Source organism: Lampris incognitus, chromosome 6 (assembly GCF_029633865.1).
Source record: "Lampris incognitus isolate fLamInc1 chromosome 6, fLamInc1.hap2, whole genome shotgun sequence".
Taxonomy (NCBI): domain Eukaryota; kingdom Metazoa; phylum Chordata; class Actinopteri; order Lampriformes; family Lampridae; genus Lampris; species Lampris incognitus.
Genome location: NC_079216.1, coordinates 34955599 through 34969683, shown reverse-complemented (window position 1 = coordinate 34969683; position 14085 = coordinate 34955599). Strand labels below are relative to the sequence as shown.

Below are 14085 nucleotides of genomic sequence, written 5' to 3'. Positions count from 1 at the left end.
AAGGTTCTTTGCTAATCGGACTGTTTTTCGTATCAGTGCGCCTGGTGGTCGTTATTAGTCCCATCAGCTTTCCCTGCGTCTGTAGGGTGATCTCTGAACCTTGGCAAATAAAAAGAAGAAAAGGAAGTAAACGGCCTCAGACTTTCCATTTCACCTGTCCACAAGGGACTTTGGTGCATCCCAGAGTTGAAAGGTGCGACATGAGAGTGGGAGAGTCCCACCATCTGCTCAGAAAACCTCGAGTGAGAAGTAGGAAGGAGTGGAGAAGAGAGAAGGCCATCAGGCCACAGCTGGCAGAGGCAAGGCTCTCAGATCCGGCTTACTCGTCTGGTGAGGAGAGGGTGTGCAGCTGGGGTGTATGGAGGCGGCAAGGGGCCTGGTTTGATCCCTCGGGTCCTCATGTAAGACAGGAACTGGTCAGGGATCTCAGCCAGCACTTCCTTAGCCAGGCGGGCCATGCTGAGGATGTGGTTCCCACGTCGATCAATGTAGTCCCTGAATGGGACAAACTGAGGGATGGAAAGAGAGGAGAGGAAAAGAAAAGACAAGAGAAAAGTAAGCAAACAAAAAGATAAAGAGAAAATGAAGAGGAGTACAAAAGAGTAGAGAGTGGAGGGGAAGGAGAGGCGAGGAGAGAATAGAGGAAACAGGAAGGAAGTGACGAGTTGATGGATGTGAATGATATCAGTGGAGAGAGAACAAAAGAATTGTGAGGAGAGAGGTGATGTATAACAGATAGGTAAATGTTACAGAGACAGTGGGAAGGACACTGAATTTTTTTTTTGACCCCCCCCCCCCTTTTCTCCCAAATTGCATCCGGCCAATTACCCCACTCTTCCGAGCTGTCCTGGTCACTGCTCCACCCCCTCTGCCGATTCCGGGAGGGCTGCAGACTACTGCATGCCTCCTCCGATACATATAGAGTCACCAGTCACTTCTTTTCACCTGACAGTGAGGAGTTTCGCCAGGGGAACGTAGCACATGGGAGGTTCACGCTATTCCCCCCCCGTTCCCCCTCCTCCCCAACAAACGCACCGATCGACCAGAGGAGGCACTAATGCAGCGACCGGGACACATACCCACATCTGGCTTCCCACCCACAGACATGGCCAATTGTGTCTGTAGGGACACCCAGCCAAGCCGGAGGTAACACGGGGATTCGAACTGCCAATCCCCGTGTTGGTAGGCAATGGAGTAGACTGCTACACTACACGGACACCCTAAGGACACGGAAAATTTGGGGGAACCAAACACGAGAGTACTTGAGAGGGGTCATCAGCAGTGACCTTTTCCCATGAATCACAGATTCCACATTCTCTGAAGACATTCTGCTGAGTGTAGTCTCTGAGGTGGTCGGGCATGTCCCTGGATTAGTCTGTACCTGAACAATATCCCTCTCCGCAAATCGTCCTTGGGATGAGATCCTCTCCTCGTCCCCATCCAGCTCAATCATTTCTGAGGGTAGAAAGCACATCAGTCATGCCATGACAGGAATCTCGCAGCACTGTGTCAGTGCCACGGTGGATAAACACAACACACATTTTGAAGCTATTAGCATGCCATTGAGCAAGGCTGTTCCATTTCCATACAGCATTGTTGACAGCAAACACAGCGTAAGTACAAACAACTTGCGTGGCTGAGCATGAACCCAATGGGTTGTGACTTGCACACCATTGGCAAGAGATGAATGCATAGGGAAAACATGCTTAGAGTATGTGTAAGCGGAGCCAGCGATGTGTAGCACAGGGACATCATGCAAGCATTCACATTGATTTCATAAGCGTGATAATAGTTGAGGCTCTGTTGACTTTGCAGGCTGATTGCTTATCTTGAATGAACTTGCTTTTCTGAGGACTGTTCCCCTCTCTGGATCATAACCATGTATGTCTTTCCAACAACACAGCACAAAGATATGTGTGCTAATTATCCATTACGACAATGAACACATCCTCAATTCTGACAAATGAGCGTTTTCATGTTCAGTCATAAATTCACAGGTGGAGAGGCGGAACTGGATGGGGGAAGCAGATGGAGAAGGAGAGAAGAGTAGATAAGGGAGGACTGAGCAATGTGTGACGGGAGATAGTGACAAGAATGTGGGAGAGGGATTACTGGATGAAAATAACACAAGCATACACCTATTTACAAAAGCTGATGCATAAACACACATGCAAACAAGCGCGCTTGGGCACACACACACACACACAGATACATACACAACTTTTACTTTGCTTACCATCAAATTCTGCTGGTCCAACACCAACAATTATAATTGACATGGGAAGAGAGGCCGCCTGTATGTAAAGAGTTGAAAGAAACAAATGAAATGCATTTGGTTCACCAGTCAGTAAAATGTTCAAATGGATGACTATATACTATGAGCTAAGAGTCCATACTGAACACTCAGGGGGAAATTCATTATCAATTGACTGATGCCAGTCAATTGTTTGCATTCTCTCTGCAGGTCATTACCACTCTTCATGAGGCCCTTTTGTGGGACCGGTTTTAGAGTGAGCATTTTTCTAATTTCACACACCTACAACTTTTTCTAAATCTCAGACTGCTTAAAAATGACTCCCATTTACAAGTTCCTTTGCCCTGAGCAGCTTGACTACCACTCTGCATTGCAATATTGCTTATCAAATTTCAGCTGGGTGGGACACCAGAGTACAGTGAGGATGATGAATGAACATTTTTACTGTTTCATAACTTTCCATTATTATTAGATGGCCGGCAAAATTGCCTGAGATACGAGGGGCCTCATATTATCTGTAGCCTCGTAAATACCTATTTACAAACCTTATTCGAAAATAACATCAAACCACATGGAGGGAATCTGGGTTAACCGCGGCAGTGATTTCATGCACCGCAGGGTTTGAAATACAGATGCACCCCTAAAAACTAACTTGGATACTCTCATCACTGTAATTAGAATACGGTTATTAAAGCCCAGCACAGGTGGGAAGGGAAATGGAGTGGAGGGAACAGGGAACAACTAGACCTACCCACATGTCTAATGGTGCTTGAGAGAGACAGTGAGCGAGAGAGGTAGCGAGATAGAGAGAGAGCGAGATCAATGCAAAGAGAGAGAACGGCCAGAGTGAGTGAGAGACTGAAAGAGTGAAGACGTACATTGACTATGGACTCCTTGGTTTGTGCCATGTCTGTGATAACACCGTCGGAGATGATGAGGAGGATGAAGTACTGTGATCCATCTGTCACAGCTGATGCATACCTGCCATGGTGAAAGGTCAGAGGTTACAATACTTAAAATCAGGAAATGCTAAGGCATTACACTTATGTCTTTATCTCATTCCCATCAATAGTAATAACAATCCTTACTTATTGCACTCAAGACAAAGCTAAAAGTGGCAAGTGACCAAGGAAAATATTATAACAATTGAATGAGATCAATTAAACAGATTAAACAATTAGGTGGAACATTAAAAGTTCCGGATGAAGGGAAAGTCAGATGAATTAAATAAATAGAAGACAAACAATATGAGCAATTACAGTCATGAACTGAGAGGTGATTTAAAAGATGATACTGACTCTTCCAGCCTGGTCAGTCGTCTCCCTTTCATCTTACACAGGTCAAGAAGTATTAATTTTTTTAACACATTTTCTTATATAATAATGACACTTGATCTGAAATGGCCTCCTCTGATACATGTGGAGTCACCAGCCAACAGTGAGGAGTTTCGCCAGGGAGGCGTAGCACGTGGAAGGATCACGCTATTCCCCCAGTTCCCCCTGCCCCCCCGAACAGGTGCCCCGACCGACCCTGCAGCCCCCATCAGTGTCTGTAGGGGTGCCCGACCAAGCCGGAGGTAATACAGGGATTCAAACCGGTGATCCCTGTGTAGGTAGGCAACGGAATAGACCACCCCACCACCTGGATGCCTTTGATGTCCTTTTAAAGTGAAAAAGCCACGTTGATGTGGCTTTGCTTTACATAGTGACATATTCTTTATCAAACAGTTTCTATGCACATCTTCTGTAACTTATTAGATAAAAACAATTTGCGAAAAATATTAACAATGTGTGCATCTATAGCTATCAGAAATATGCCACCAAGTAAATGTTTTCTATTAAAAACCAGGAAAATAATAATGACTATCCAGTCATGTTTTTTTATAGGCTCACATACAATTTTGGTGGACTGCATTCTGCGCTCATAAAAAGTTGATATATTAGGGGTGTAACTTGACTTGGCATCCTAACAATAAGTCTCCGTGTAATCATCAGTCACGCTGCAGAAGTGAGTGCTGAACAACAGAGCTATTCTCAGTGTGTGTAGGCGGCTGACACAGTGGGAGAGATGGGATTTGTTGGCCTATGATGAGGGATGAGGGAAAGTGCTTGTTACAGTCAATCTTTTAAGGATCAAGAGACAAGATGTGGCAACAGGTAACATCAGGTGGAGCTAGGCATTTACAGAATAACTCGGAAAAAAAAATCCTGTTCCATATTTTTTATCCGTGGTTATACTTGTGGATTGGGTGAATTTCACTGTACATCAAAGATCAGCGTCTAATCTACACTGCATAACTTATTAAGTGATGGAGAGAGAGTCAAACTGCTTGTGTTTACAGTGTTATTGCATCATTTAGAATGCAAAATCACTGGAGGATGCACAAGTGTCATGTTAATTGCATTCTGAGGTCGATTCATTTTAATACTAAGTAACTTGTGTATACTTTTGACTCTCATCCGATGATTTGTTTTTCATTTATTTGTCAAACTGTGGGAGGTGTGACATCTTCTGTTGTTTAGGTGAAGTGATATCTTCCGCTGTGCGTGGGAATTCTCTTTTATTTCCCGCTGCCTCTCCTTGCACCCTAGAGGCGGCACATCAATCAGTGTGGAGACCTTGGTCACATCAGTGATTTCATGAAACACTAAAGAACAGTGGTGATCGTTGCATGTTGTTTCTGCCACCAGAGTTAGTATCGATTCCTCTGAGGCGACAGAACTATTAGCACATTTATTCTAATCTTCTCTATTCCCCTGTGGGCTTAACAGGTCACTGTGGAGTAACTTTCTCTCTCTCTCTCTCTTTCTCTCTCTCTCTCTCTCTCTCACACACACACACACACACACACACACACACACACACACACACACACACACACACACACACACACACACACACACACACACGCCTACGATGAGAACTTATTGATCTGATAGAGTGGGGTGGGGGATGTGGAAGGGGAACCACTCATACTGCAGTAATTTTCAAGGTGGGTGTATGTTTGTGTGTGGGCATGCACGTTTGCATGTGTGTGGTCACTGCATCTTGAGTGTTGTGTGCAGTATGTATTGGTCAGTGGTTGCATGGGTATGCTTGTGCACATACTACCTGTTTGTTGTGCTGTGTGTGTGTGTGTGTGTGTGTGTGTGTGTGTGTGTGTGTGTGTGTGTGAGAGACCTACCTGGCCACATGGTTGATGACTGGGGAGAAGTGGGTTGGTCCATACAGACGCACAGACTTCAGGCTTTTGTAATAGGCCTCCATCACCCCTTCAATTCCACTGCAGTAAGGGTTCTGTGGGTTACCATTCTGCACAGACGAAGGCATGACATTTGGTCTACATGAGAAGAGTATTACTGTAAAACTGATAAATTCATTTTACAATTTAAAATGGGTATCCTATGAATAAAGGTTAGATAATTCATACAAATAAATTTCCCTGTCAATGTTTATTATTACAGTTGATCTTGCTCTGCACCCATTCCCAATTGTTAGAATATAGAAAGTCTCTGTGTCTGCATGACCGAGTTAAGGATATTAAAAGTCAGAAGCCACACCACATAGAAAAAAGAGTTGAACATCATCTAGACCAGCGTTTCTCAAACCTCTCCTGGCGGACCACTTGTTGTCCCGCATGTTTTAGATCTCTCCCTGCTCCAACACAGCTGATTTAAATGATCAGTTTTGTTATTAGGCAGCTTCGGGAGCTCATAACGAGTTGATCATTTGAATCAGCTGTGTTGGAGCAGGGAGAGATCTAAAACATGCAGGACAAGTGGTCCGCCAGGAGAGGTTTGCGAAACGCTGATCTAGACCTCCCATATGTCTTGGAACTACTAATTATTCTAGCAAAGAGAACAGAAGAAGCCATGTTGACCAGCTCTGCTTGCATACCCATGAGTACGCTGAGTGCAAACAAGCACCCCATGCCTTGTAAATGGAGCTTGTATGATAATGTCAGGTAGAGTGGTGGCGGCCTTCTCTCTAACAGGGCGGCAGCTGCAGTGGTCCTCTTTGCGAGCTGACTTGGTTTAATCCTTAATGCTTAGATTAATGCATATGTGCCTTGTCTCAGGCTTGGGTGCCTCTGGGGAAGCTGTTACTCAACTCTGAGCAGCTGTAATGGCTGCAAATGCCTCTGGCAGAACATCTGGATGGGGGGGTATAGACCTGGGAGAAGACTGTGGGTGGCTTGGGAGCGGGGGGGACAGGATGTCTTGAGCCCTAAAAATCCTGGCACTAGGACAGCGGCATAGAAGATAGATGGACAAATGGATAAACGGAAGAAAAAATGGATAGATGAATGAAAGGACAAGTAGAAGCTGCCAGGGCTAGAAGGATGGAGGTTTAGAAAGATGACGGATGAATGAAAAATAAATGGCCACAAGAAAAACAATTAGTCCATGGGCCAGAGCCCAAAATTTCCTATTTCGGTGCACTCAAGGTGGCAAAACTTACTTATAATTTTTGAAAGGATCCATGTCTGTAGATGATATTTTGGTATGATAACCATTCCTGAGTGGCAGCTGTATCACAGTTATCAGCTCATGAAGTTAACCAACCCCTAAAGTAAATTGCATTTTAGACGCTGGTGCATATCCTAGTTTAGCCTCATGGTCAGGACATTTTTCAATGTTCTATAATATTGTCTTTGGTATCATTTTAAAGGGGACCTTCTTAGCTTTCATTCAAGCCCTGTTGTGGATATTTCTCCCAAATATAGAGGTCACTTGAGCTCTTCAACCCGTCAATAACACACATCTTTCTGCAATGTTCGCCTAAACTATATACTTTCTTTTAGCCCTGTGGCATCTAGGAATATCAGGGACACAAAACACAAAAACTGGAATACTCACAGGACTGTAAAGATTCAGGAAATGTATAATATACCCATACTATTTCATTGTGTGAGGTGATTGTGAACCTTAAATTAGAAGGGCATTATTACTAAGAAACTAAGTAGACCAAAGCCAGTTAGTCCATGGGTCAGACCAGATATCGATATCACCCAAGGTGACACAACTTCACTGGTGCCATTTTATTTGGTACACTAACAGAAGTAAAATAATACATGATAACCTTTCCAAATAAGCAGCTATTTCATTTTTCTTTCAGGAAACCTGTTTCTGTGCCTCTCACGATTGTGTATTTGCCCAGATTTTTACAAATATAGCATTTCAACACCCCTGGTACTGATTAGCCTAGCTTAAACTCTGGGACAGTTCTTAGTTGGCCAACAACCAAGGATAACCAGTACTGTGTACTTCCATTCATTGTGCTAAGCTAGGCTAACGTGCAGCCAGATAGCTTTCTACTAAACACATATAGAGGAAACTGGTATCTATCTTCTTGTCTCACTCTGGAGAAGATTGTAAGCTAATTTCCCATAATGTTAGCATGTTCTTTTAATGTATATGTTAATATGATTAGTTAAAGTGGCTACGAGGAACTTTCATCTTGTGTTGATTTTAGCGGCCTCATTGGACAAAATACAGCTGTTGCATAGCAACTAGGTAATGTATCTATTTGTGGCTATGTAAGATAAATAATGGTAATATGACGCTGGTGAAGCAAAGTAAACTTTGTTTTAGTAGTGTTCATACACCTAAGTTACATGTATTTGTTTGTATGTGGCAGGTGAAAACTGACTGAATATGGCCACTGGTGAACAAGCAAGTTTTTACCCAATACCAAAGCGCCCACGGGTGGAGTGCATTATCCACTGTTCTGATGATACAGATAAGCTGGTTTCACTACAAAGTGTCGACTCATGGAGAACTCTGCTCAGGGCAGCTCAGATACGAAATCATGCACCAGTTTTGAAACTGGCAAAAGACATTCCTGAGGGACAGATTCCAGCAATCTACTACCACAGAAAGTGTCGCAGTATCTTCACTATGAAGCAAATTCTTGATGGCCTCCTTGCAAAAGAAAAGAAAAGTTGTGTCTCTGCTGAAGAGAAACAATCTAAGAGAGTAGCTCGACATGCTCCAAGTACATCTAGGACTTATGATGCAGAGTGCATATTTTGTCAGAAAAACAGCAAATATTCCAAGAGACAGAATACGAGAGAAGTACTGGTGCAGTGTCGAGAACTGCGAGCTGATGCAAAGATCAGGAGTGCAGCCACAAAGAAAAGGGACAGCAGAATCCTTGCCATTGTGAGTAGAGCCCTTTAGCAGCTGAAGGGCACTACCACAGGTCATGCTATAGACTTTACACCAAAGAAGAGGTTTCCAAAGGAGAGGTTGCCAGCAATGAAGATGATGATGTTGCAGCCCAGTATGAAGCTGCTGTGAATAAGGCATACAATGAGCTGTTCCTCTTCATCAGGATGGAGCTTTTTGGCAATCCTCAAGTGATGACAATGACTGATCTCTCTTCTAGACTGGTAGCTTCAATGAACTCCCAAGGCATTGCCCAAGTCAAGGAATCAACCAAGAAGCACATAAGGTAAAACCTGGAGAGTGAGTTTGCTGGAGCCTTGCAGATATTCCCTGATGAGAAAGGAAAATTCCTCCTCTATCCCGATAACTTGTCCATGAGGGAACTTGCCAAAGAAAATCAGTCTCTCAAAAGGGAACTGCAGACCCTGAAAAGTGTCAGTGCACAAGATGTTATAGCCAAAGCAGCCATCAAATTGAGAGCAGACATTAAAAGTCAAGATGTTCCTCAAACCTAGCCGCCTGAAGTCAAACCAGAAGCAGAATGTCCTACCATTCCAGAGTCGCTCATTATCTTCCTGTACTCTCTACTCACAGGCTCAAATGATCCTGATCATGCATCCCAGAGAGTGCAGTGCCTTCTGCAGTCATTTGGCCATGACATAGTATATGCAGTGACATGTGGAAATACCAAGCCTTCCAAGCACATTGTTCTGCCATTCAGTGTCAAATCGTTGACAGGAAATGTAGAGTTGATAAACATCCTCAACCGACTTGGTCACATTGTGTCCTACTCACAGATGGAAGAGATCAACACTGCCCTGTGTCTCCAGAAACTCTCATCATCAGGGAGTGGCATTGCCCTTCCAGCTAACATCCATCCTGGCATATTCACAACTTTAGCCTGGGACAATATCGACCGTCTTGAAGAAACTGTCAGTGGTGAGGGAACATCTCACAGAGTCAATGGGATTGCTGTGCAAGCAAAGCCAGTCAACCCACTTCCTGTCCAACCCATGCCCACTGTTCCCAAAACAAAGAAGAGAAGCATTGATGGACCCCCACCAATGTTACCAACTTACAATGCTGGACAACGGGTAGGGCCACCACAAAGCAAAAAGTCAGATGCCGATACTGCAGCCAATACTAAGCTTGCCAGAGAGAAAAACCTTCTTTGGGTCCTAGCACGCATGTCACAACAAGAAGAACAGTCAGTCAGCAGCTGGACAGGCTTCAACCTCCTGACTCGAGGAGAGATGACGGTCATCCCTGACAATATAGGCTATCTGCCTACCATCAATGCTCCAGCGACACAAATGTCTACTGTCAACGAGGTGCTTAACCAGTCACTGAGGATCATGCAGTGCTTAGGCCTGAGGAAGATTGTCTGTGTCTTTGACCAAGCCCTGTATGCGAAGGCTGTCGAGATCACATGGAAACACCATGACAAGTTCCATGATATCATCATTAGGCTTGGGGTATTCCACACCATCTGCACACTGCTGGCAATAATAGGAAAGCGTTTCCAAGATGCTGGACTCAAAGACCTCTGCATTGAGTCTGGCATGATTGCAGAAGGCTCAATTGCTGGTGTTATGGATGGCCGCAAGTACAACAGGGCAGTGCGACTACACAAGCTCCTGTATGAGGCTCTCATGCGACTGACCTTGAATGGTTTCCTGTCCTGGTTGGAAGAAACTCACAGGAATGACATGGTTCACCTGAATGAGACACTGAAGACCATTGACAGCCTTGGGAAAGAAGTCTCACAACATGCTTTGAAGGAGGTCCTCGAGAACAGCTCTTGTACACGCATCATGGATCTATTTGAAGTCTACCGTGAGTTCCTTAGAGGTGGAAACGGCAGCCTCTCGAACTTCTGGATGTCCTATTTGGACATGGTTGGAATCTTGTTGGGGCTCATCCGAGCATCCAGAGAGGGAGACTGGATGCTACACTTGGCTAGCATTTGAGCAATGATCCCATGGTGCTTTGCTTATGACAGGATGAATTATGCATGCTACCTCCCCTACTACTACGCCCAGATGTCTGAGCTGCCCATCACACACCCAGATGTGTACACAGAATTCATGGAAGGAGGCTTCTCAGTCCAACTGGGCTCCACCAATCCCTTTGGCCGAATCCCTGTTGACCAAGCTATAGAAGAAACGGTGAACAAAGACACCCAAACAGCTGGAGGGACAAAGGGATTCAGCTTGAAGCCAGGAGCTGTGACCAAATATTATCTCACAGCTGAGTATAGAAACATGTACGTCAGACAGCTGAGAGACCTGACAGGTCAAGGCAGGTGCAAATGGTCTCATCCAGATCTACAGAGTCCAAGGATCAAGAGAGATGAAGCAGATGTCCAGTCTCTCATGGACCTTATGGAGAATAACTGGCTCAATCCTATGTCCCCTGATGAGATTGATTTGGTTAGCCTCTCCACTGGCAACATGGCTCCACCTGATGTGACCATAGATCTCTTGAGAGCTCTTGAGAAAGGAGAAGAGGCCTACCAAGCATTCCAGCAAACAAGGTTAGATGCAGACCCACCACCTGTGAAATTCCACGACAAGATGACCAAGCAAAGTCGGAAAACATTCTCCAATGTCAGCACAAAACAAGCTCATGGAAAGAAAGCACAGGATGTGGTTCTGAAGGCAGATAGAAACCTTTTCAGTCACATGATCCTGGTGGCTGAAAGCAGGAAGGTGAATCTGAAGGATGTCCTTGCCTACCCATTGGGCCCACTACCATGGGCACTGGCAAATGCTGATGGGTCCTTACGAAAAACAAACAAGGCTGCACTTGCCAGAGAGCTTGAAAAGAATGTATCTCCTGCAGAAGACATCCCAATCCCATCTACTTCCATCATTGATGGGATGAGCCTGGTCCAAAAAATGAATGGCAACAACAAAACCTTTACACAGGTGGCAGAGTCAGCCTTGACCCAGGTCCTCCATGAGGGAGCACAGAGTGAGAGGATTGATATTGTTTTTGATGTCTATCACCAGACTTCGATCAAAGATGCTGAACGACTGAACCGGGGTGGAGACATCACTCTCCAGTACAAGAATCTTGCAGGGGGACACCACGTCCAGCAGTGGAGAAAATTTCTGTACAGTTCCTCCAACAAGACCAGTCTCATCAAGTTTCTGGTGGAAGAGTGGAAACTCCCACGATACAGAGGTATGCTGCATGGCAAGGTGTTGTACATGACCTGTGAGGAAACCTGCTACAAGTTGACAGAAGATGGGTGTGAGGAAGCAGCAGAACTGCACTCCACACATGAAGAAGCTGACACCCGTCTGCTCCTGCATGCATTGCATGCAGCAAATGCGGGCTCAAAGTCAGTTATCATCACAGCTGAGGACACTGATGTCATGGTGCTTTGTCTTGGCTTCCAGAAGGACATCACCTGTCCCATCTACCAGAAGTGTGGGACTCAGAACCGCACACGGTTTGTCGACATCACCAAACTGGCAAGTTCACTTGGAGACAGCATCTGTGACAGCCTAATTGGCTTACATGCCTTCACAGGCTGCGACACTGTCAGTGCATTCGCTGGTCGAGGGAAGCTGAATGCCCTGAAGATAGTGAGAAAGCACACTTCCTGCCAAGAGACTTTTAGTCAACCGGGACAGACATGGAATGTGAGTGATGAGCTGTTCCAGAAAATTGAGCAGTTCACCTGTCGGATGTATGTTGCTAATAGCAGCACTGCTGAGGTGAACAAACTGCGTTACCAGCTCTTCTGCACCAAAAGGGGAGAGGTTGAGTCCAGCCAGCTGCCACCATGTAGAGACTGTCTCTTTATGCATGTTCAACGAGCCAACTATCAGGCAGCAATATGGAAGTGCTGTCTGCAGGCTAACCCTGTGGTGCCAAGCCCTACTGAGTATGGATGGACAGACGATGAAGGCAAGCTGGCCATTTACTGGATGCGCTCCCCACCTGCACCAGATGTGGTCTTGGAAATGCTAACATGCAAGTGTGTGCATTCATGCAAAATGCCAAGCTGCATGTGCCTGTCAAATGGACTTCCATGCACAGACATGTGCAGGTTACAGACCTGCAGTAACCAAAAACAGCAGGATGGTCCAGAACTGGACTTTGAACTTGGGGAGTCAGATGATGAGAGAAACGAGCAGTTTGATGAATGACAGTGTGATGATTCTGATGGTATTACTGTGGTAGTAGTCTATTGATGCACAGGATGTTGATTCTGGACTTGGTTACCCAGAGCTTGATAACAATAATGTAACCATATTCACATATACCCATTACCTTACCCATTACCATTACATATACCCACTAATGATATGGGATTACATGTATCATTGACTAAGTATATGTAAATGTCAATGTTGTTTAAAATATTAAAATAGTTCATTACCTCACTATGGTATTCCTTTTTATCATGTATTTTGATTGTGTATTTAAACAAATGTATAGAGACCAGTTTGTGACCTAACTGGCTTTGGTCTAGTTCTCATTTAAGGCTCACAATCACCTCACACAATGAAATAGTATGGGTATATTATACATTTTCTGAATCTTTTCAGTCCTGTGAGTATTCCAGTTTTTGTGTTTTGTGTACCTGATATTCCTAGATGCCACAGGGCTAAAAGAAAGTATATAGTTTAGGCGAAAATTGCAGAAAGATGTGTGTTATTGACGGGTTGAAGAGCTCAAGTGACCTCTGTATTTGTGAGAAATATCCACAACAGAGCTTGAATGAAAAGCTAAGAAGGTCCCCTTTAAAATGATACCAAAGACAATATTATAGAACATTGAAAAATGTCCTGACCATGAGGCTAAACCAGGATATGCACCAGCGTCTAAAATGCAATTTAGTTTAGCGGGTGGTTAACTTCATGAGCTGATAACTGTGATACAGCTGCCACTCAGGAATGGTTATCATACCAAAATATCATCTACAGACATGGATCCTTTCAAAAATTATAAGTAAGTTTTGCCACCTTGAGTGTACCGAAATATCGTCTGGCCCATGGACTAAATGGAAGGATACAAGTATATGGATGGAAGGATGGATAGCTTGATGTATCGACAGAAGTAGTGTGGGATGGGAGACAGCTATCTTCTCACCAGGGCAAACTCGTGCGAGACCCGTCCATCAGGGGGTAGCTTGGCACCAAACCCCAGTGCAGGGAACATCTTGTCACTGTCGTAGTCCTGGATGATTTCTCCAACAGCCCGCAATGCCATAGCATAAGCATTTAGTTGGTAAGGGCTCATATAATGGAGTGACGTGGGCTGGGATGGATTGCCTGGGATCCACACAGTTAAACACAATTACAGCATCAGTCTGTGAACTGCCTGCCCCCTTTCGGCTGAGTGTGATATTCAGATTTGCAAAAAATAAAACGGAGTAGTTATAATTAAAACAAAACTTTTTATTGGAAAATAGTTATCCATTGATGATTTAAAAATGAGGTTCAGAAATATAGGATTTAGCCAGCAACCCCAAAATCATAATCACAGTAAGAAACATAGCCTTTGTTTCAATTACCTTGCCTGTGTTGTTGTTTTCTTTCTTTTTTTGTAATTAATAAATAAAACTTGAATGATGAAAGGGAAAATATAAGTCAAACATTATTGATGCAAACAAATCTTTTACAGCATCAGAAAACATGAGAA

At 44.3% G+C, this 14085-nt stretch overlaps 1 protein-coding gene across 1 annotated transcript in view; it reads right to left on the bottom strand.

Annotated features, from left to right (window-relative positions):
• Nucleotides 1-308: 308 nt before the first annotated feature.
• Nucleotides 309-14085, bottom strand: part of LOC130113836 (copine-8-like) — a 101959-nt gene continuing 88182 nt past the window's right edge. The window contains exons 15-20 of the mRNA XM_056281500.1: nucleotides 13534-13715; nucleotides 5439-5566; nucleotides 3133-3235; nucleotides 2237-2294; nucleotides 1382-1455; nucleotides 309-509 (exon numbers count right to left, since the gene is read on the bottom strand). Of these exons, the coding sequence (XP_056137475.1) occupies nucleotides 309-509; nucleotides 1382-1455; nucleotides 2237-2294; nucleotides 3133-3235; nucleotides 5439-5566; nucleotides 13534-13715 (746 nt within the window). The remainder of the gene's footprint in view (nucleotides 510-1381; nucleotides 1456-2236; nucleotides 2295-3132; nucleotides 3236-5438; nucleotides 5567-13533; nucleotides 13716-14085) is intronic.